Source organism: Medicago sativa, chromosome 1 (assembly GCF_051527215.1).
Source record: "Medicago sativa cultivar Bolivia chromosome 1, Bolivia_mono, whole genome shotgun sequence".
Taxonomy (NCBI): domain Eukaryota; kingdom Viridiplantae; phylum Streptophyta; class Magnoliopsida; order Fabales; family Fabaceae; genus Medicago; species Medicago sativa.
Genome location: NC_140749.1, coordinates 63,866,227 through 63,887,040, shown reverse-complemented (window position 1 = coordinate 63,887,040; position 20,814 = coordinate 63,866,227). Strand labels below are relative to the sequence as shown.

At 33.6% G+C, this 20,814-nt stretch overlaps 3 protein-coding genes and 1 pseudogene across 5 annotated transcripts; all 4 read right to left on the bottom strand.

Annotated features, from left to right (window-relative positions):
• Nucleotides 1-209: 209 nt before the first annotated feature.
• On the bottom strand, nt 210-4,356 carry LOC146956314 (vacuolar protein sorting-associated protein 2 homolog 3-like). Its single transcript, XM_085728372.1, has 11 exons — nt 4,116-4,356; nt 3,918-3,962; nt 3,748-3,782; nt 3,610-3,660; nt 3,166-3,270; nt 2,994-3,065; nt 2,407-2,478; nt 2,240-2,320; nt 934-969; nt 768-823; nt 210-404 (listed from the first exon to the last, which is right to left on the bottom strand). Exons 1-11 carry the CDS (start codon nt 4,159-4,161, stop codon nt 353-355), a joined length of 651 nt encoding a protein of 216 aa, XP_085584498.1. The 5' UTR covers nt 4,162-4,356; the 3' UTR covers nt 210-352.
• A 2,340-nt stretch (nt 4,357-6,696) lies between these two features.
• Nucleotides 6,697-11,908, bottom strand: LOC146956313 (uncharacterized). Of its 2 annotated transcripts, XM_085728358.1 has the most exons (6): nt 11,601-11,908; nt 9,471-10,326; nt 9,255-9,381; nt 8,840-9,133; nt 8,641-8,745; nt 6,697-7,722 (listed from the first exon to the last, which is right to left on the bottom strand). In XM_085728358.1, the coding sequence occupies exons 2-6, from the start codon at nt 10,322-10,324 to the stop codon at nt 7,249-7,251; spliced, it is 1,854 nt and encodes a 617-aa protein (XP_085584484.1). In that variant the 5' UTR covers nt 10,325-10,326; nt 11,601-11,908; the 3' UTR covers nt 6,697-7,248. The 2 variants fall into 2 exon arrangements, with proteins under 2 accessions (XP_085584484.1, XP_085584479.1); XM_085728353.1 differs by lacking the exon at nt 11,601-11,908 and having other exon boundaries at nt 9,471-10,333.
• Nucleotides 11,909-11,949: 41 nt separating this feature from the next.
• LOC146956312 (uncharacterized) lies at nt 11,950-17,490 on the bottom strand. Of its 2 annotated transcripts, none has more exons than XM_085728345.1 (3): nt 17,286-17,490; nt 17,111-17,205; nt 11,950-15,547 (listed from the first exon to the last, which is right to left on the bottom strand). In XM_085728345.1, the coding sequence occupies exon 3, from the start codon at nt 15,545-15,547 to the stop codon at nt 12,176-12,178; it is 3,372 nt and encodes a 1,123-aa protein (XP_085584471.1). In that variant the 5' UTR covers nt 17,111-17,205; nt 17,286-17,490; the 3' UTR covers nt 11,950-12,175. The 2 variants fall into 2 exon arrangements, with proteins under 2 accessions (XP_085584471.1, XP_085584468.1); XM_085728342.1 differs by having other exon boundaries at nt 11,950-15,550; nt 17,286-17,486.
• A 343-nt stretch (nt 17,491-17,833) lies between these two features.
• On the bottom strand, nt 17,834-19,609 carry LOC146956311 (alkane hydroxylase MAH1 pseudogene; annotated as a pseudogene).
• Between the last annotated feature and the right edge of the window lie 1,205 nt (nt 19,610-20,814).

Here is a 20,814-nt window from a genome sequence, read left to right as displayed (position 1 = left end):
ATATATGTAGGAATATCATGATATGACTCGTGAAAATGACCAAAAATGTCATAGTTCAGTTCGTAAAAAATGGCTTCAGTTCGGTTCGAAAAAAACGAATTGGTTCACCGAACCATAACACCGGTTTGGTTTGGTTTGGTTATCTCAAACTGTAAGCATGATTCAGTTTGGTTTGAATCCACTCCCCTAGATTGCCCTAGCCAAAAACGTGAAAATTTAAAATGAAATACATCAAAAACTTCAAGGACGATATACACAATGAACTTCTGAAATCCCAAAAAAACGTGGGAGTTCTGAAAAGAATTCTAGTAGTTTACAACTGAGTTTGAGAATCACAATTCTAGACAAAAAGTTAGGGGTTTCTAAGGGCCGCCAAACGCTTCTCGATGTCATCAATTTCGGAGCTGCAATGGCATCAAATTTCAAAGGTCAAACAAACTGATAAAGAAAAAACAACATTTAAAGAAGTTTCACAAGAAATTCACATGTATGGTAAACATAGATGTGGATTCGGAACTTTAAATGCACAATTCCAAGTAAATTCTTCACAACTTATAAGTTGCATAATAGAAATTTATATCTTTAAACTTATATCATTCTCTCTTTTTTGAACTTTCTTTAAGACATAGAGGGGGGACTGTTGGAATGGATGGGTAGATACGTACTGACATTTTCAGTATTCATATTCATATCATCGTCTAAACTTCTTTAAAAACTAAGGATGGAGGAAAAATGGTGACAGTAAGAAAATGCAGTATGGTATATACCTGCTGACATTTTCAGTATTCTTTGTTTTGATACTTCCTTTTGGAGCTGCTGATAACTGCCAGGAGTGTAAATAAAACAGAAATTAACTTGAGCACAAAACATACAGATTTAAAAGAGTACAAACGACTGGACTACAGAGATTAATAACAACTAATTCCAACCAACCTGTGAAGCAACATCCACGCCGATTTCATCGAGTACCTGCCAAAAAGTAAATAAAATTTCCATCAATTGTTTTTTGTAATTTTAAAAGTAAATGTTACCTCCGTAGAATCATATGTGCAACTTCTGCCCATCTATACTCTTACTTTCTATGAATTCGACATTATTCTTTCTAACCCTTGTCAATTTAGCTATTAGCCAACCAAAAATTTAAAGTATTTTTAAGGTGCACTTGATTTGCTTAAAAATTAGGACAACACAGAATTGTTTCATGTTTGATATCAAAATAGTTAAGGACAAAACTAAACAAAAGATGAAGTCCTAGATAAAACAAAAATTGTGTTACTCATTAAACCAAGTGTGTGTGTGCGCGCGCGCATCTAAATATATGTTAACATTATACCTAGATACATTTGCTAATGTACTCCCACTTGTTTTTAGAAGTATATTAGCAAATTACAATTTTAGGAATACATTAACAAATTTTAAAGTTATAATTTGCTAACGCAGTCCAAAAAAACAAGTGGGACTATATTAGCGACCAGCTGACTAAAATACTCCCACGTGTTCTTTAGAAAAAATATATTAGCAAGTTACACCTTTAGGAATACCACAAAATTGTAACTTGCTAGCTTTTTCTTTTTACAAAATGTAACTTGCTAGCTTACTTGTTTTAAAGTGGCAGTACATTACTTGGTATACATAGAAGCAGTAATTTTTGGGTCCTATGTCTTTATGTTTGTGGTAAATAAAATAGTAAATTTAGCATTATTTTGTCCAATACTTATGCATGATACAACATCACAAAATTGCTTGTGCTGAACAATGTCTACCTAAAATCATATAGAACAAACAATTGTCATGTCGCTCAACTGTTTGTCCTATGTTGTTCTACGTGTGTTATCCCTGGGGTGCATAAAATGCAACCTTATAACTCTTAAGAAGGAAATACTATGGTTTATAGGCCATGTAATTTTCTATTGATTTCAAATTTTTTATGTCTAAGAGAATTGTAAGCTTGTCTCAGCTGAGTCACCTAACTGGATTATGGATTACTAGCAAGCAATTAAAGCTAAGATTTAAATTTGGACCTGCATTTCCTAGCACTATTAATTCCTAAGGGATCGGAACACAGGATGTTACAGGCTTATAGTATTTTCCATGTAAATAACCAAGTAAGAAATTAATTAACCATGCCCAATGTATAGCTGAGATTTTCAACAATTCTGGGAAATTAATCAGGTTTAAGCTCTGCAGAGATTTCAACACATTTAAAAAAAATAATTGCAGTACGAAGAGTCCTTAGTACCTGATTTGTCAGATCTTCTGTCTCGTCTTCAGCCTCATCATTATCCAAGACATCATCGATGGCATCTGACATCATTTCAGTCTGTACATGAATTACAGATTCTGCCATTAGATGTGGAAACACGAACAATGTTTCAAAATTTATGCTCACTTTGAAAAACAACTTACAGTTATATCCATTTGTGCTGATTGTTTCTGGAACTCTTGAATAATTTTGGCTTGCTTTGTAGGCGCCATTTGCTGCAAATAATTTCTTTAAATTCAGCACAACGGAAATGGATTGAAAAAATATGACATCACTACAGAGTAATTTATGGATCCTAATGTCAATTTATGCAGCGTTAGGTGAAAGTTAAAAGAACAGCTAGCATATCAATTCTGCATTTCTGCCTTCCCAATGCATTAATTTCCTTTTAGCAAAAGAACAATCTCATCCTTCACGATCATTCATTGGAAACTTTGCAATCTTAAAAGGCCGGCAATAACCTATAAATATCAACTTTATCTCCTAACCCTTAACCTTGAACAAGCTTGGACACCATTCCATTAATAAACATCCAATTAAAATGCACCAATTTGTAAGACCTTCCGCAAAACAAAAGCTTCATTTTCAATCTTTTGCAGGAGAGGTATCCAAATATCATCTTGCTATTGTAGCATGTGTCCAATACTAAAATAAAACCAACTGCAGCAATGTATCATGTATCGGGCCATGGACATCAAATATAATCAAAACATATGATAAATCATTCTACCTTATTCATAGCTTCCATTGCCTTACTAGCACCTTTCATGCCGGCAGAAATAGAAGACTGAGCATACAATGCCTGCATGAATAATAAGCATAGGTAAGAGAAAAAATCACCCACCCCCTGATAACAAAGTACCAAAATTAGCATCAGATGGACCACCACTCAAGCAATGTACCTGTGTGTGAGTTGCTATGCCTCTCATTTGAGCTCGACTACCTTGAAGGTTAGCAATTTGTTGCCTAAGCCTAACCAACTGCCTGGCTAATATTTTAGTCGCAGCCTGCAAAAGGTGCATGATGATAACTTACGAGTGAAGAAAATATCAACAAATTTTAATAGAACTTATCTACTAACATAAGCACTAGCTAATACATAAACATTTGTAGCTTATGAGTCTGTTTAGAAAAGTTTACGGAAACAACTTATGACATGTCCATAAGTTGTTTTCAGCTTATTTCTATACGCTCTCCAAGATGACTTATGAAAACAACTTATAGCTTATATGAAAACAATTTGACTTTATTTTATCTTTCGTTATATTGATAAGCGTTTAATTAAGTTGTTTATCCAAACAGAGCCTAAATCACTAGGAACAAGATAGATGAATGTTTGTTTAAACCTCATTTCCCGTCTTAGCAGTTTTCTTTATCTCAGCAACTAGCTTCTTTTCCTAATCATAAAAAACATGAGAAACTTAAACAATAGGATATACATAAATAGTAATGATCAGCTGTACTAGTAAATTAAGAAAACATACTTCGAGTTGTAATGCTCCAATTTCTTTTTCTATGCCTGTGGAATACATCTAATTAATTAATACAGTAAGGGATTATAAGTGGAAATGTAACACCAAAAAAAAAATGTAAATGTAAATGTAAATGTAATTGAGTAATGTAGTAGTGATGAAGTGATCAGTAATTACATTACCTCTAGTGGCATTGGCCATTTCACGTTTACTCTCTCTGAGAACCTCTGCATGGATAGAGAAGGGGGGTGTTAATAGAAAAAGGGTTGTTTTAATCAAATAAAGCGAAATTGAATGACGGTGGAAGGAACAGAAGAGAAGAAGAAAGACAAAACATGAGAAAGTGAGTGATCGAATGAATGATAAGGAAAGGAAGGAACCTTTTGGCTTAGGTTTCTTGGAGAAAATATTGAGATTCTTCATCATCGTATTTCTTGTCTCCAAATTCTTCACACACTCTGTCTGTGATCGAATGAATGATAAGTGATTAACCAGCAAATTCTGTTTCTATGGATCTTATGTTTTTTTTTATACTTTCTTCACTCCATTTTTTATTTTTATGAAACAAAATTTAGGTGAGGTTTTTCTATAAAAAAAATGTTGACAAAATATATTTTGATAACAGAGGATCTTTCTATTAAGACTTGATATCAATGAGATACTTTTCTTTAAAATAACATATTTTGAATACGTAATAGAAACAAGTGGAATCTCCTGACAAAAAAAAAAAAAAAAAACAAAGAAACAAGTGGAATTCACATTTTTTTTATTATTAGAATATTGAACTGAAATGAATATGTCAATAAATGATTAATGAGTCTCATTTAAGATGTTTGATTGAGCTACTGGTTGGAGGGATTAAGTGTTTGTGAGGTATTATTGTTAAAAAAATGGGGAATGTTAACAAGTTGCATTATAAACTATGAAAATATATGATTTAATCATGTTGTTCAATAAATAATTCAATTGTTTGTCCGTAAATCAAAGACCTAACAATGATTATTATGAGTGAAATATCATGAGTTTGTTTGTGTTAAAAAAATAAAAAACCAATGCGTAATAGAAATAGACTATGAAAATGACACTAATTTGTTTTTTTAGATACATTGATGAAAAATCCGAGTTTTTTAGATACATTGATGAAAAATCCGAGTAATGGAGAATTCCATAAACTATAATAAGTGGTTTATGCAATTCCATTGTCAGGAATATATCTTGAAGGCATTTTGATGATTATAAACTCTACCGTACTAGATTTTTGTGACAATGTGGGACTATTTGTAGGACCCCTTTCTTGCTTTTCTAAGCTTCAGAAGTAGATGCATAAAAAATAATTCTTCAAGTTTATGCCAATTTAATATAACGTGTATCACTTAAGTATCTTAAACTGAATAATCATATAGGACAAGGTTTGAATGTTTAAATTCAATTGGTCATCTCTGGAAGTTTTTATCTTAACTCCTTAGATTGGTTTAGACTCCACATATTATGGTTGCTGAGGATTTCCAAATGTCAGAAAATAATTGGCCAGACATGTACTAGCACATGGTTCCTGAATGAATTGTTGCAAGTTAGGATAACTCAAAAGGGATACAAATTTTAGCTTCTCTTTAGAAATTGGAAACATTCATGAAATATATTTTTATGATATTTGATTTTATGTTTTTATAATGTCAATTTTGGCTAGTAATGCTATTTTCTTGTAGTAGAATATAATAATATAGAGGGCATTTCTTCTAATACCATGCAAGTCACTGGAATCACAATTACAAATAAGCTAAAGGAAACAAATACATATATCAAATGGATCTTTTGGTGACTTTCACCTTCATGCCGTGTTTCATGCCAAGAGTACTATAAAACCTTCGAGTTACAGGATGACCTTGCAGACATCTTCATTTCAACGAAGCTTGTGTATATACAAACATCTTTGGTTTAACTATTATCATTGATCTCTTCAATAAACTTGGCTTCCGCGACATGATGTTGTCGTGTATGTCGCTTGATCCCTAAACTCGCATGTCAACAACTAATATACAATACATAATCTTTTTTCCCGGTTGTCTTGTCCCATTGGGCTCACATGAATGTTATGTTGTACGACACCAACACATACTATTAGTCCTTTGGTACACGCTACTTTTTTGCAATGTTTTTGGGGCGAATCAAGGATGGTTCGGTACACACATCTCTTCTTTGTTGGTCAAATTTGAATTCTCATTCCAACATATTTTCATATTTGATTTTCAAATTGAAATACAAATACAACCAGGGATGGGTTTTGCCAGTTCGGCATCAGAATCAATTTTAAAACATTGGTCTGAACAATAATTTAAAAGAGATCAACATTGATTGATTTAAATTCCTTTGTTTCATTGCAGAAACAATCAGGAATATCATAACTTATATGCTAAGAGGATTAACAGTTGCATCAAAAAACAAAAAAGAGGAGAAACATATTCATATAACAAGGTAACACTACAAGAAACATTCAAGTTAGCTAGGAAACATTTCCTAGGAATAGAAGCAAAATTCCTAGGTAAGGAGGCTTTCCTAGGAAGTTTCCGAGGAATTACTTCCTAGGTATATTTATAGTTGTGCCTAGGAAATTTCCGAGGAATCACCGAGGAAGTTGTTAGCGAGGACACACCTAGGAAAATTTCCTAGGAAACGTTCCTGCCAAAACTGCCAATTCCTGCCACCACTGTCACAGTTCAGTCGATGTGACAATTAAAAATAAAAAACAAAATTTAAAATTCAATTTAAAATATATTTAAAAATAAATTTCGAAATTCAATTTAAAATATTATTGCGCCAAAAATTTAAAATTTTTAAAATTGCGCCAAAACATTTTTTGAACCAAAGAAATTTGAAAATTTTTGGATATTTAATTATTTGTTTCCTAGGAAATATTCCTCGGAAAACTACTAAAAAATAAAAAAAAAATAGAAAAAATACAAATTTTCCCCTAAAATTATGTTAATTAAATAATAATTTTAAATATTATTTTACATTTCCAATATCCAAATAAATGGAAAATATATTCATCGACGAGAGAGAGTGTAAGACACATCTGCAACTCGCGGAAGAAAGTACAAAAGGGACCGTATATATGCGGCACACCTAAAACCCAAAAACAAGACCCAATCATGATGCAAGAATATACAACATGCCACAACAAGCAAAAACGATGCCGGCAATAGCATATCCCTGCATCAAAATCGAACACAAAGGGCCACCAGCCAAAATAGAACCAAAAAACTGCCACTGCAGCATCAACAACAGCCAAAACAGAAGAGCATAAATGCTGCAATATCAAACTGCAGCATTCACATAGTCCACAAAACTAGCCTAAAAGTATCTAAAGCATCATATTTGCCAAAACAGAAGAGCATAAATGCTGCAATTTCAAACTGCAACATTTACATTGTCCACAAAACTAGGCTAAAACTATCTAAAGCATCATATTTAAATAAAGAAGTCAAAATATTCTTCTCATCTGAAGCATCATATTTAATTGGTGTCATCACTTTCATCCTCCTCAATGTTGGGATTGTCCGACTCATCTGAACCATCTTCTTCAACACCCGGTCTCCTTGATGTGCTTGCAATGAATTCCTTAAACCGTCGATCAACGCTTTCTTGAAATGCTCTATATTGCTCAGCGTCCCGTTCCATCTTGTCCTGCAACTCTTGCTCCATTAGCTTACGAGCCTGTAACTCTTGTGTCAATTGTTCTATCCGGGAAATCAAATGAGGCAACGTTTCCTGGTTACTTGAAGAACCTTCTCCAAATGAAGGCTCATTGATTACAGATCCATGCTCCATGAGGGGAGCGTACCGACCAAGACCATACCACTTATGCGTTGTTCCGGGTCCTGATACCTTCCTCCAAAGTTCTAGCTTGATCGCATCAGGCAATTCTTCATAGGTCGAATATTCTCGTGACTCTTCCAAGAATAGTCGTACCTCCTCCCGAAAAGCTACCTGTATACATAAATAATAAATGGAAATTGCTTAATAACTCTTAATTGCAAAACCAAACAGCACAAACAGTCCAAACCAGAACAGCCACACTACACAACAGTATATGCACATTTCTTAAAGAGGTGAAAACTATTTTGAATTTTCACTAGCCATATTTCTCTATGGTTTTATAACTTCATTTGTAAATGACCAAACACCCTGCAAAGATAACATTTAAATTTAAAGTTACTAATTCATTTGAGGCGTGTCGGCGTAATAAATGTGGGTAGCTCTCCCAACCGGGATTCAAATCTTGGTTCACCACATTGTGGAAGTCTAGCACCCTGCGTTAGAGGAGTCGGACCAAACAAAAATGAAAGATGGGAAAATTAAGGAACCAAAGTCTTGGTTGCAAATTACATTCCACAAACTTCACAATGTCATAAGATTTTGGATTACTGTATTAAATATCCACCCTATACAGTTATCAATGCTCAAAGAGACACTTAAAAGCTACCTATCAATTCCAAAACAAGTTAAAAATAACATTAAAAACATAATAAGAAATGCCAAAATATCAACCAGGAACAGTGTCATCAACATCACATGCACAAAATGCTGCAAGATGAAGGACAAGTAAAAATTCAGTCTATGAATCAAGAAACCATGATAATCCTATCCCCACAAAATAACCTATTCGTCTTTGGCTAATTTACTGAAACTGATAAGATTCTTAATAAAATAACAGACATGAAGAAAAATAATTGATTTGAACTAAGCCACAAAGCTTGAACAGGGCCAGGTTATTATTATGGTTTCGGATGCAAAATAAAATAAAACAGAAAACTAAAAATAGTAACATGAATATTCCTGGCAGAATGTAATGAAAGTTCAAAAACATCACACAACACCCAGCATACTATCAGAGTAGAAATTCACCTGTGTATTATAGGAGCGATCATCAACGTAGACATCCGTACCATGTATAATATGGTTTTCTCGATGAAGCTCGTCTACATAGGGATCTCTTCCAAGATCTTTTGCCTAATTTATCACAAAAAGCTAATTAATTACATAACCTGACTAATTAAATATATACGTATATATAAAAACATGTACAAAGTTCATATACTTTTACCATATGTCTCCGGTGGGTTGCACCAGTAACAGACCCTTGTGTGTGGCGAGCTTGTCTAGAACTCGCTCTATTCCTTTTATTAGCCGTGGAGCGCTTTCTATATCTCTCATTTGTAGCCCAATAGGACAACAAGGCACGCCAATCTTCTTCGCCCATCCAATGAGGGCGATAAGAACGGTCTTCAGCAAGATTCTTTCGTTCATCATATAGCATATCTGACAGACGCGTACTTGCTAAACGATGAAAAAGGCGCTCGACATCAGATTCGTATTGAGGATCCCACACACAGTGTCTCTGCAAAAAAATAAATGAACCATATATAAAATAAATATAATGATTAAAGATTTATTTATTAAAAATTACTTTTTTTAAATCAACCCCATAGAAAATAAAAGATTTAATAATTTCTTTTTACCTTAAATTCTTTAAAAACTTTATCCCCAATTTCTTTCTTAAGATCCTTATACACGGGCCACGGCTTTTTATACACTGCTTGGATTGCCTCCCTTATGTATTTTGCAGAGATTTTCGATGGCTCCAACCTGAACATTTAAATGGATAATTAATATATTACTTTAAAAAAAAAAGTATGAAATGAAAGTAAGTAGCAGATTAATTTGTTAATACTTACGAGTCACCCTCAATTTTAAGTAAATATTTCTTCTTGTACATTGGTACCACTTCATAATAGCGACGTCTCACCCGGCTTTGTCGTGCTGCTTCTCTTTCTTGTTGGCTTTGATGTTCTTGTTCACATTGTTGCTGTTGCTCTTGTTCTTGTTCTTGTTGTTGTTGCTGTTGTTGCTGCACCTCGGGTACTGGCATAAATCCTCCATTAATACCAAGCAAGTCTAAAAAACGGACATCTGGTATATCTTCTAATGATAATGTAGGAGGTCTTGCAGAGAAATGAGTGTTACTATATCCTGGTGAGTGTGTATGTAGTGGAGGAGTAACACTAGACATAGTGCCTCCAGGGAATGAAACTCCATTTATACTAGGAGATGGAGTAGGAGGCCTTGCAGAGATGGGGTTGGTAGTATGTCTTAGTGAGTGCGTGTATAGTGGAGGATTAACACTTGACATGGTAACTCCATGTATACTAGGAGATGGAGCAGGAGACCTTGCAGAGATTGGATTGGTAGCATGTCTTGGTGAGTGTGTATAGAGTGGAGGATTAACACCAGACATAGTAACTCGAGTGAATGAAACTCCAGGTATACTAGGAGAAACTCCAGGTATACTAGGAGATGGAGTAGTATCACGATGGGTAGGTGGACATGCCGTGGAATGATCCGTGTGTGGAGGTGGATATGTCGGTGAAGGAGATCTGTGTGGAGGTCGACCATCACTACTAGGCTCACGAATAACAAGGCTCTGTGACCTTCTTGCCCAAATTGGCTCCACTTCCTCTGTAATCGTATACTTTGATTTTTTTTTACTAGGCTCTGCAACCTTCTTGCCCCTATCTTCTTTCCTAGACATAGCTGTCATAATACAATGAAGGAGTTTACAGTATCAATTATGGACTATAATATTTATAAAGGAACCCAAAATATATGGTACAACATTGTAGTCTATACAATAATTGCATAAATGTAATCAGATGGCATCTTTATACTTTTTTTTGAAATGGCAAAACAGGGAAAATACAATAGGAGCCGTATATATACGGAACATCGAAACACCACCATCAGAAATTAAGGAACAATGCATGCACTTGTTTTTTTTTTCTGTTTGTAAACAGCAAAATTAATAATAAAACGCAACCAGAACAGCTCAAAACCGAGGCAAAACCGAGCACCAATAGCAGCACAAATAGATGAGAAGGTTGCTAGTGTGCATAGCAGCAAAACAAAAAATGCAAAACACCTAAACAGAAACAATAAGTACTCGTACACAGAAGAACATTATGAGTATTAAGTATTGTACTTGTACTTTGTCATACCTTTCAGATGAATGAAACCCCTAACCACTTTTCATACTTAAGTGAATGAAATGTTTAAGAATTCCTTGAGCTAGTATTTCTTAGTTTTCTTTCATGATATTTTGGTATATAATAATAATGATCAGAAGTAACTATTTTACAGCTAGATCACGTGTTGAATTGTCTAATGAGAGACATGTCATATGCTTATTGAAAGAAAGGTCAAGAAGTACATTGAAGTATTTAGCTTATGTAATTTCTAGTGAGGGGTGGCTATAGACCTTTACTTTTAAGGAAGTAAGTTAGTGTTTCCAGACCAAACAAGTTTAAGTTAGAGCAAAGGATATCTACCTCCGACCATTGCTTGATGTTGGCACACTACAGTTTTTAGAATAAGATTTTAAGGTTATTTTCAAATTTTCAAATATGGCTCCTAAAATAATAAAGTTATCCAGTGCAGCAAAGAATTGAAATTGCAGGTTTTGGTCTCTAAACCAGAATCTGTAGACTCAAGCCAAGTACATGAAGTCATGAAGATATTCAACATTACTCTACTTACAAGGAGTTATATATTATCAGACTTAATTAAGAAAGTATACTTATTATTCTAAACAACTATTCTTTAACGGAGTGCATGTATGACTTCAAAATCAATAAATATAAATATATTCTACAAATTAAAAGAACCCAAATCAAATTTTCTGAATAAAAACATAGCATCAAATAGAATTTAAAGCAAAGGTGAAGGATTACATTAATCAAAAAACCCAAACCAGAAACCCTAAAATTTTAAATCACAAATTAGCAGATTGAGTGAGAAGATTGAGTGACCACCTTTTGAGCACCGTTTGAGTTCCGATTGAGTGAGTGAGTGAGAAGATTCCGAGATTGAGCTCCGATTGTGAGACTTGAGGAGTGAGTTGACCGATTGTAGCACCGATTCACAGCTAGGTTAGGGTTTGGGAGTGAGAAGAATCGAGACTGTGTGTGAAGCTTGAGCACCGTTTGAGAGAGTGAGAAGAATGAGGAACGGGTTAGGGTTGTTAGGGTTGGTGCTGAGTGGTGAAGTTTGAGTTTAATTTGGGGGTTTTGGGGGAAAATAAGAAAGCGGGCAAATGAAATTTTCAGTGTAGAGCGTGAATGAAATTTTCAGTACAGTGTTCCCGGCTAAAACTATCTTCTATTTTTCTTTTTTCTTTTTTATTATAATAAAAAATTGCAAATAGTTTTCTTATTTTCTTTTTTGTTTTTTATTACTGATTATAAAAAGTTCAATTAAATAATAAAATAGTTATAATATGTATCATTAAAACACTTAAAATGATAAAATAGTTTCATTAAACATTAAATACTTAAAATGATAAAATAGTTTCATTAAACATTAAACACTTAAAATGATAAAATAGACATTACATTAAATAGTCTTCAGGGTTATTTGCTTCTTCCAAATTGTCTTCAGAGTTGCTTGACTCTTCAGTGTCATTAAACAACATGTCATAGTCAATTTCCTGACCATCAACTTCTCTGTCGACCAAATTTGTAACCGGGTCGACTTCAATCACCTCTGGAACATGTGACATTTCATTGTCTTGGTAAGCTACTTCAATATTTGGAATTATGTCATCTGTTTCAATTTGACCCCTTGGTTTTGTCTTGATAGCAGCACACCATCCCTGTTTGCGCCGGTGATGAGAAGGATATGGTACATAATACACTTGAGTAACTTTGCTTGCCAAGATGAACGGGTCAAATGCGTTATATCTTCTATCCATTCTTATGTCAACAGTTTTGTACTTTGGATCAATTTTAGTCCCATTCCTCGGGTCAAACCACTCACAATAAAATAACACAACTTTGTTGTCTTGTTCAACATATGCGTAAGTCAATTCAAAAATGTGTTTAATCACACCATAGAAGTCATCTTCACCTCCCTCACTGACTCCTTTAACGTAAACACCACTGTTAATTGTTTTTTTGCCTACCGTCCATGATTCGGTATGAAATTTAAATCCATTGACAAAGTAAGTGTGCCATTTTTTTACACGTCTATGCGGACCATCAGCTAATCCTCTCAAATGTAATATATGCATATTGGGCTCAACATTTAACACTTGATCTTTAAACCATCTTGGAAAACTAGTGTATATCTCCCCAACATTTAATACTTGAAAGATGTGAAGGTATGGTCCAACTTCATGACAGTTAATCAACACATGAACTTCGGCCGACCGTAACTCTGCATCGTTCATCCAGTACTCTTTCCCAGACCCAGACGGACGACCGAGAAGACGAAAGACTGATAAGGTTGACGGACTCCATTCACTTTCGGCAATGGCTTCATTTCTAACACTTATTGGTCTCAACATCAAGTGATTGAAGTAATGAGAACAAAAATTCAAGGCTTCCCGAGCACAGTAAGCTGCAATTATTGATCCTTCAACCCTTGTTTTGTTGTTCACCGTTCGCTTCGAATCACCCATAAACCTTTCAAATGGATACATCCACCTGTATTGAACAGGTCCGCCGAGCCAAGCTTCGTACGCGAGATGTACCACAAGATGTTCCATAGAATCAAAGAAACCTGGGGGAAAAACTTTCTCCAATTTACAGAGAATGATAGGAATATTATGATCCATTTTAATAAGTTCATCCTTCCTCAATGTTGAAGCACACAAGTCTCTGAAAAACTGACTAATTTCAGTCAACGGATTTATAACATGGTTAGGCAATGAAGAAAACGCAATTGGAAGTAAGCGTTCCATGAGAACATGAGAATCATGACTTTTCATCCTGCGCAATCTTCCAGTGTTTACGTCGGCACACCTTGACAAGTTAGAAGAATATCCATCTGGCATCCTTAATTCTTTTAACCACTGACAAACAGATTTCGCTTCAGCACTGGTTAAGCTATAAACAGCCTTGGGTTTCAGATATTTTCCATTTGGAAGAAGTTTTAACTCCATATCTGGTCTCTTACAATACTCTGGCAAATCCATTCTAGCCTTCTCATTATCTTTTGTTTTACCAGAGACATTCATCACTGTGTGAACTATATTGTCACAAAAATTCTTTTCAATGTGCATAACATCAAGATTATGTCTTAGTAAATTGTCTTTCCAGTAAGGGAGATCCCAAAAAATACTTCTTTTGGTCCAATTGTGGTCTTCACCATATCCTTCGTATCTGACTCTTTGGCCAACATCTGGAAATCTCCATAGAGTGCTGACTCTACGAAATATTTCATCTGATGTTATCTTAGGAGGTGGACCATCTTTTTCTACTGTGTCTTTCCTGAACTGATTCCTCTTCCTCCGGAATTCATGATCCTCTGGTGTAAAGCAACGATGACAGTCAAACCACGAATTCTTTCCTCCGTTTTTCAAGTAAAATGCCTTTGTATCTTTCATACAATGAGGACAAGCTAATCTACCATGAGTTGACCATCCAGACAACATGCCATATGCAGGAAAGTCGTTAATAGTCCACATTAAAGCTGCCCTCAATGTGAAATTCTCCTTCTTTGCAATATCGTACGTCAATTCACCAACCCACAACCTTCTCAGATCATCAACTAAGGGTTGTAAAAACACATCAATACCGTCAGTTGGGTTCGATGGTCCTGGTACAATACAACTCAAGAACATGTAAGGTTTTGTCATGCACATCTCAGGAGGAAGATTATATGGGGTAACAATTATTGGCCAGCAAGAATAAGGCTTAGCCCACGCTGTGTTATACGCAGTAAATCCATCAGAGCATAATCCAAGTCTCACATTACGTGGATCTTTTGCAAAATCGGGATGTACAGCATCAAAGTGCTGCCATGCCACTCCATCACAAGGATGCCGCATCACCTCTGAATTAGTTTTATTGTAATAATGCCACGTCATATGACCAGCCGTGCGCATTGATGCAAACAATCTCTTCAGTCTTGGTATTATTGGCAGGTAAAACATTGACTTGACTGCGACTCGTTTCTTCTTACGATCAACATCATCCCCGCTCACTTCATACCTTGGTGAATTGCAAAATTTACACTCCTCCAACGCGCCATCATTCTTACCAAATTCATTGTCGTAAAACAACATGCACCCATTAACACAACAATCAATCTTTTTTTCTTCCAATCCCAACTTCATCACTAATCTCTTTGCTTCATAATAACTTAATGGTAAATTTTCTGGTAGAGGAGTCGAATCTCTCATCATTTTCGTGAAGTACTCTGCACAATCTTCGGGTACATTCCAATTTGACTTCCCAGTTAATAGCCTCACACACATGGATAACTTCGACTCAGATGACCCTTCAAACAACGGTTCGTTTACTTTTTTCATCATTGAGTAAAACTTCAACGCCTTCTCGTTCGGGATTATTTCCTCTTCAATGCCCTCATTGTAAGACAGATTCACCCCGAGAGCGTCACCGACCATATCTTCCATCAGACCAAAGTTTTCACACCCTGTATGCGCTCCACTGCTTGAAGCCTGCATATTAACATCAAACTCATCCGGCTCTTGTTCACCATGATGTCTCCACACATAATAATCCTCCATAAAACCAACATCCTCTAAATGTTTTATGACATCTTCTGGGCTCTGAATCAACCTACACGTACATTTAAGACACGGACATCTAATTCCTCCCTCGCTTCTAAAAATATCTTGTGACATGGCGAAAGCAACAAATTCACGAATTCCTTCCTTAAATTGAGCTTTAAGTGTCCTTTTCCCCGGTCTTTTTCTATCATACATCCAACTTCGATGAAGAATATATTGATCCATCTTCTGCATCATTGACATTAATTCAAATTAATTTATATTTTCTATAAGAACATATTTCTTTTTAATTAACAATCTAATTCCTTAGACTATTATTTCTATTCTAATAACAATATCGTTAAAATAACATATTTAGACTATTATTTTTTATACTATTCTATTTTTTCGTTGTCACAATCTAATTAACATATCTCTTTTTTTTTTTTTTTTCTAATTAACATTGTTACTGACCTACCTTTTAATAATAATAATAATAATAATAATAATAACAACAACAATAACAACAACAACAACAACAACAACAACAAGGTTATAAATGAGTTTTCAAGTTTAGTCCCTATAAAATTTTAATGATAATTTTACTCCTCCAAAATATTGTAGTTTTCAAGAATAGTCCTTATTTTTGTAAAAAGTTTTTAAAATAAGGATTATTCTTAGAAATTATAAATTTTTGGAGGACTAAAATTATCATTAAAATTTTACAGGGACTAAACTTAAAATATTAATTATTTTTATAGGGACTGATTGTTCTAACAATAAATAAAAAATACTAGAAGAAAAAAAGCACCGGCAAAAATAACTAAAATAATTACTAACCTAACATTATTTTAACTAACTAATATTTTTATCTCTGCTAAAAAAAAAGAATATTTTTATCAATAACTAAGACAACAATTTTACTATCATACATCCAACTTCGATGAAGAATATATTGATCCATCTTCTGCATCATTGATATTAATTCAAATTAATTAATATTTTCTATAAGAACATATTTATTTTTAATTAACAATCTAATTCCTTAGACTATTATTCTAATTCCTTAGACTATTATTTCTATTCTAATAACAATATCGTTAAAATAACATATTTAGACTATTATTTTTTATACTATTCTATTTTTTCGTTGTCACAATCTAATTAACATATCTCTTTTTTTTTTCTTTCTAATTAACATTGTTACTGACCTACCTTTTAATAATAATAATAATAATAATAATAATAATAATAATAATAATAATAATAATAATAATAATAATAATAATAATAACAACAATAACAACAACAACAACAAGGTTATAAATGAGTTTTCAAGTTTAGTCCCTATAAAATTTTAATGATAATTTTAGTCCTCCAAAATATTGTAGTTTTCAAGAATAGTCCCTATTTTTGTAAAAAGTTTTTAAAATAAGGATTATTCTTAGAAATTATAAATTTTTGGAGGACTAAAATTATCATTAAAATTTTAGAGGGACTAAACTTAAAATATTAATTATTTTTATAGGCACTAATTGTTCTAACAATAAATAAAAAATACTAGAAGAAAAAAAGCACCGGCAAAAATAACTAAAATAATTACTAACCTAACATTATTTTAACTAACTAATATTTTTATCTCTGCTAAAAAAAAAGAATATTTTTATCAATAACTAAGACAACAATTTTACTTCCTTAAAAAAAACAATTTTACTAACATCTTTTAATAGTTATTAACAAACAGTTTTAATGCCAATCACAACATTTTTTACTAATACTAATAATTTTAAATAAATAAGAAAAACTAACCTCAAATAATATAATTTGATGCTAATGCAGATCGGAAAAGTAGCAGCCAACAGCAAGAACAACAACTTGTAATAGGAAATGAAACCAAATATTAACTGCAAAAAATAATGTAACATATATTTCATTAACATTTTATTTATAAATATAAAAATTGAAATGTTAAAAAAATAGTTACCTTATATGAAAATAAATATGCAAGAGCAATTGTTGAATGGTATAGATAGAAAATAAAATTGAAGTGAGAAGTGTTAAAAATATGGAATGAAAAATATAATAGAGAAGTGTTGAAAGACATGTATATATATACACACAAAAACCCAATTAAATAACCCAATATGGGTTGTTCAACGTCCACCTGCTAAGCAATTGAATATGCCAGCCTTTTTTCACTGTCTCAACGTTAATATATATAGAGTTGTCATGTTACCTTTTCCTGCAAAGGCTGCTGCATTCTGTACCATGTGTTTACCTAGGAAATATTTCCTCGGTAACCACCTAAATTTCCTCGCTAAGCATCATCTAGGTGGTCAAACGGTCAAATATGCTTACCTAGGAAATATTTCCTCGGTAACCACCTCCATTTCCTCGCTAGGCATGGTCAAACAGTCAAATATGCTTACCTAGGAAACTTTCCTCGGTATACACTGTCCATAGCTAGGAAGCTGGATTCCTAGGTATAATTCCTAGCTAAATGGATGATTTCTTGTAGTGTAAAACAAAAAGTTTAAAAATATCTATGATGTATTATTTAGCTTGGAGAGGTCATCTCCAATAACTTAAAAATAAAAATATATATATCAACCGTTCACCTAAATCAGTTTATTACATTGAAACATGCTTTTTAAAATAAAGTTTATATAATATAAAATACCATATAATATAATATCACTAGACCATAAGAATATTTGACCAAGACATAGAGAGCAACAATGTCAAATGCATCTTTTAGTAACCTTGACCTTCAAGCCATGTTTCATTCGAAGGACAACAGAAGCCCTAGGGGTTACAGGGTGACCTTCCACCACCTGTATGTGAAACTTCCATAACAAGGCAGCTGCAACCATCTTCATTTGAATGAAACTAAGATCTTTACCCATACAACTTCTAGGTCCTGTATTGAAAGCTATGAACTTGTAAGATGGTACATGTATAATGTGTCCTCTCTCTGATACCCATCTCTCAGGCTTAAATTCCATGCAATCTTCTCCCCATATTTCTTCCATCCTTCCCATAGCATACAAAGAGTAAATTAACTTGGTATTTGGACTAACATTCTCTCCACTAGGTAGTATATCAGATTTGATTGCATTGATAAGCTCAAAAGGTACAGTAGGATACAGCCTCATGGATTCACATATAGCTCCATGGAGGTAGACTAGCTTATCAAGGCTTTCCACCATTGAAGTTATCCAATTCTCATGTTGTGATACACAATTATCTTTGATCTCTTGAATAATTTTTGCTTCCACAATAGGATGAGTTGAAACAAGCCAGAAAAACCAACTGAGACTTGAACTAAGTGTGCCATTACCTGCTAACAAAAGAGAGAGTGCATTGTCTCTAAGATACTTCTCACTCACTGCCTCATTTCCAGAACCTTCCTTCATCAGTGCTTTTACAAAGTTGAAAGAACATTCATCCATTTCTTCACTGCTGCTGCACTTGCTTTTCTCTTCGCGTTTGGCAAATGTTACACTTTCATACAAGAATCGGTCAAGATTTTCTTGAGCTACCTTGTACTTCTTTTCTTGACCAACAAGAAACCATTTCTGCAGCTTCCATAAACAACTAGGAATGAAGTTCCTATAGAATAGCACTTCCTCTATCACAATAAGAGATTTTTGATATGAAATTTCTCTAAGATCACTAATCTTATTTGGAAGCCAATTAGGATCAAATCCAAATACAATAATGCAGATGCTGTCAAAAGTGAACCTATTCAAGATATCTTGCAAGTCCACCTCAGAACCTGCTTCAGATACATCATTAATAAATGGTAGTAGGAATTTCTCCAGCTTTTTTTGACTAGTTTGTTGGAACAAGCTCTTGAAGCTTTTCCTTTTGAGAATTGAATGAAACATTGTCCTCTTCTCTTTCCATACGTGGGAATCAGAATTGACAATACCACCTCCAAAAAATTCAAAAATTTCTTGGAAGTTATTAGACCCCCTCCCATAGTTGCCAAAATTCTTGCTTGCGATGTGGTTAACGTTCATTGGATCAGCAGTAGCGATAAAGCTTGTGTTTGTGAACCAGGGTCCTTCAAATCGAAACGTTCCTCCATGACGTTTCAAAACTAAGGTGAAATGGTCATTGAAACTTGACAGATGACGCAACACCGACAGTAGCATACCGACTATTGGCCAATTCGGCATAATCTCACTGCCACTGTGTCGCCAATAGTAGATGTAAATGAAAAAGAGGATAGCTGCAAATCCTCCAATACATTGAATCATACACATTGTAGATTTACTTTAGGTATGTTTCAAATTGCATGTGTTTTAGATGTATGCTTATAAAATGTGTACATGCTTTTACACTTTTATAGCCTTTAGTTCATGAAGAGAATTTACCATTTCACCCGCCCCTTGAAGTGTTGCACTTTTCCACGCTGACTATATTTCTTAGAATGTATAAACACAAATGCAAGCTTAATTAACTTGCTTTCTCCTTTGGTGCATGACATTTAAATGGGTGGTTGAAACCCACTTGTATTATTCCTAAATATATTGCCTCAAAAAGGTGTGAACACTATCTTCTTAATCCTCCTGTCACAATCACATGCCAGAGAAACCAATGACATTTGACAATTGTAGTGCTCAGAAATTGATCCTACTCTATATCAAGCTCTCCTTCAAATTTGGTTGAATCATCCCAAACAAGTATTGCTAATAAATTTCCTAGACAATATTGGTTCAAGTGGCTATTAGCTTGGCCTTTTAACCATATGTCTAGGGTTGGAAGAGGAGTTGTCCTATAATTTGTCCTCTACATCCTCAAAGGAAAAAAAAATGCTATACAATGCTTTGGAAGTTCCTACGTCAAAATGAGGGTGTTAGAATCAACATAAATCCTCCAAGAAAACGAGAAACTATCTCAAAATACAATCAAGATGATTTATAAACCACTCATAGAACATACATTGACACCCCATCATCTTCCCTAATAAACCATTGCTAAGACAAATATTTAATTGAGTCCCACCATTTCTCTTAGGAAAAAAGGTGTGGTTATTAATATGATAGTTAAAATTTTATGATATAAATGTATTTATGACTTTACAAATACATTATTATTATTTTTCTTTTTTTGGAGATAATACAATTTTTATCATACTTAATTATAAATATGTATTTTTTTCGTGAAATATAAAATATATTTTTAGTACTCCTCTTTATAAATCTGTGTTATAATTGTGAATTTACTATATATTATATACATGTTATGAATTTTTTTTTTAAACAAGCAATCCGGTTTAATACAATAACATTTTTTTTTTTTTGGAGAAACCGAATCATAAGATTAAAGATCATCTGATTCAAATTCAATCACGTGGTTTGACCAATAATCTAATAACTTGATCGGATCGATGACCGATCCAATTTTTAAAACATTGATTATTAGGAATGAAACACCGAGTTTGCTTGAGTAAAAAAAACTGTAAAAATTAAAGACACTAACTTAGACATAACAATCACTCAAAG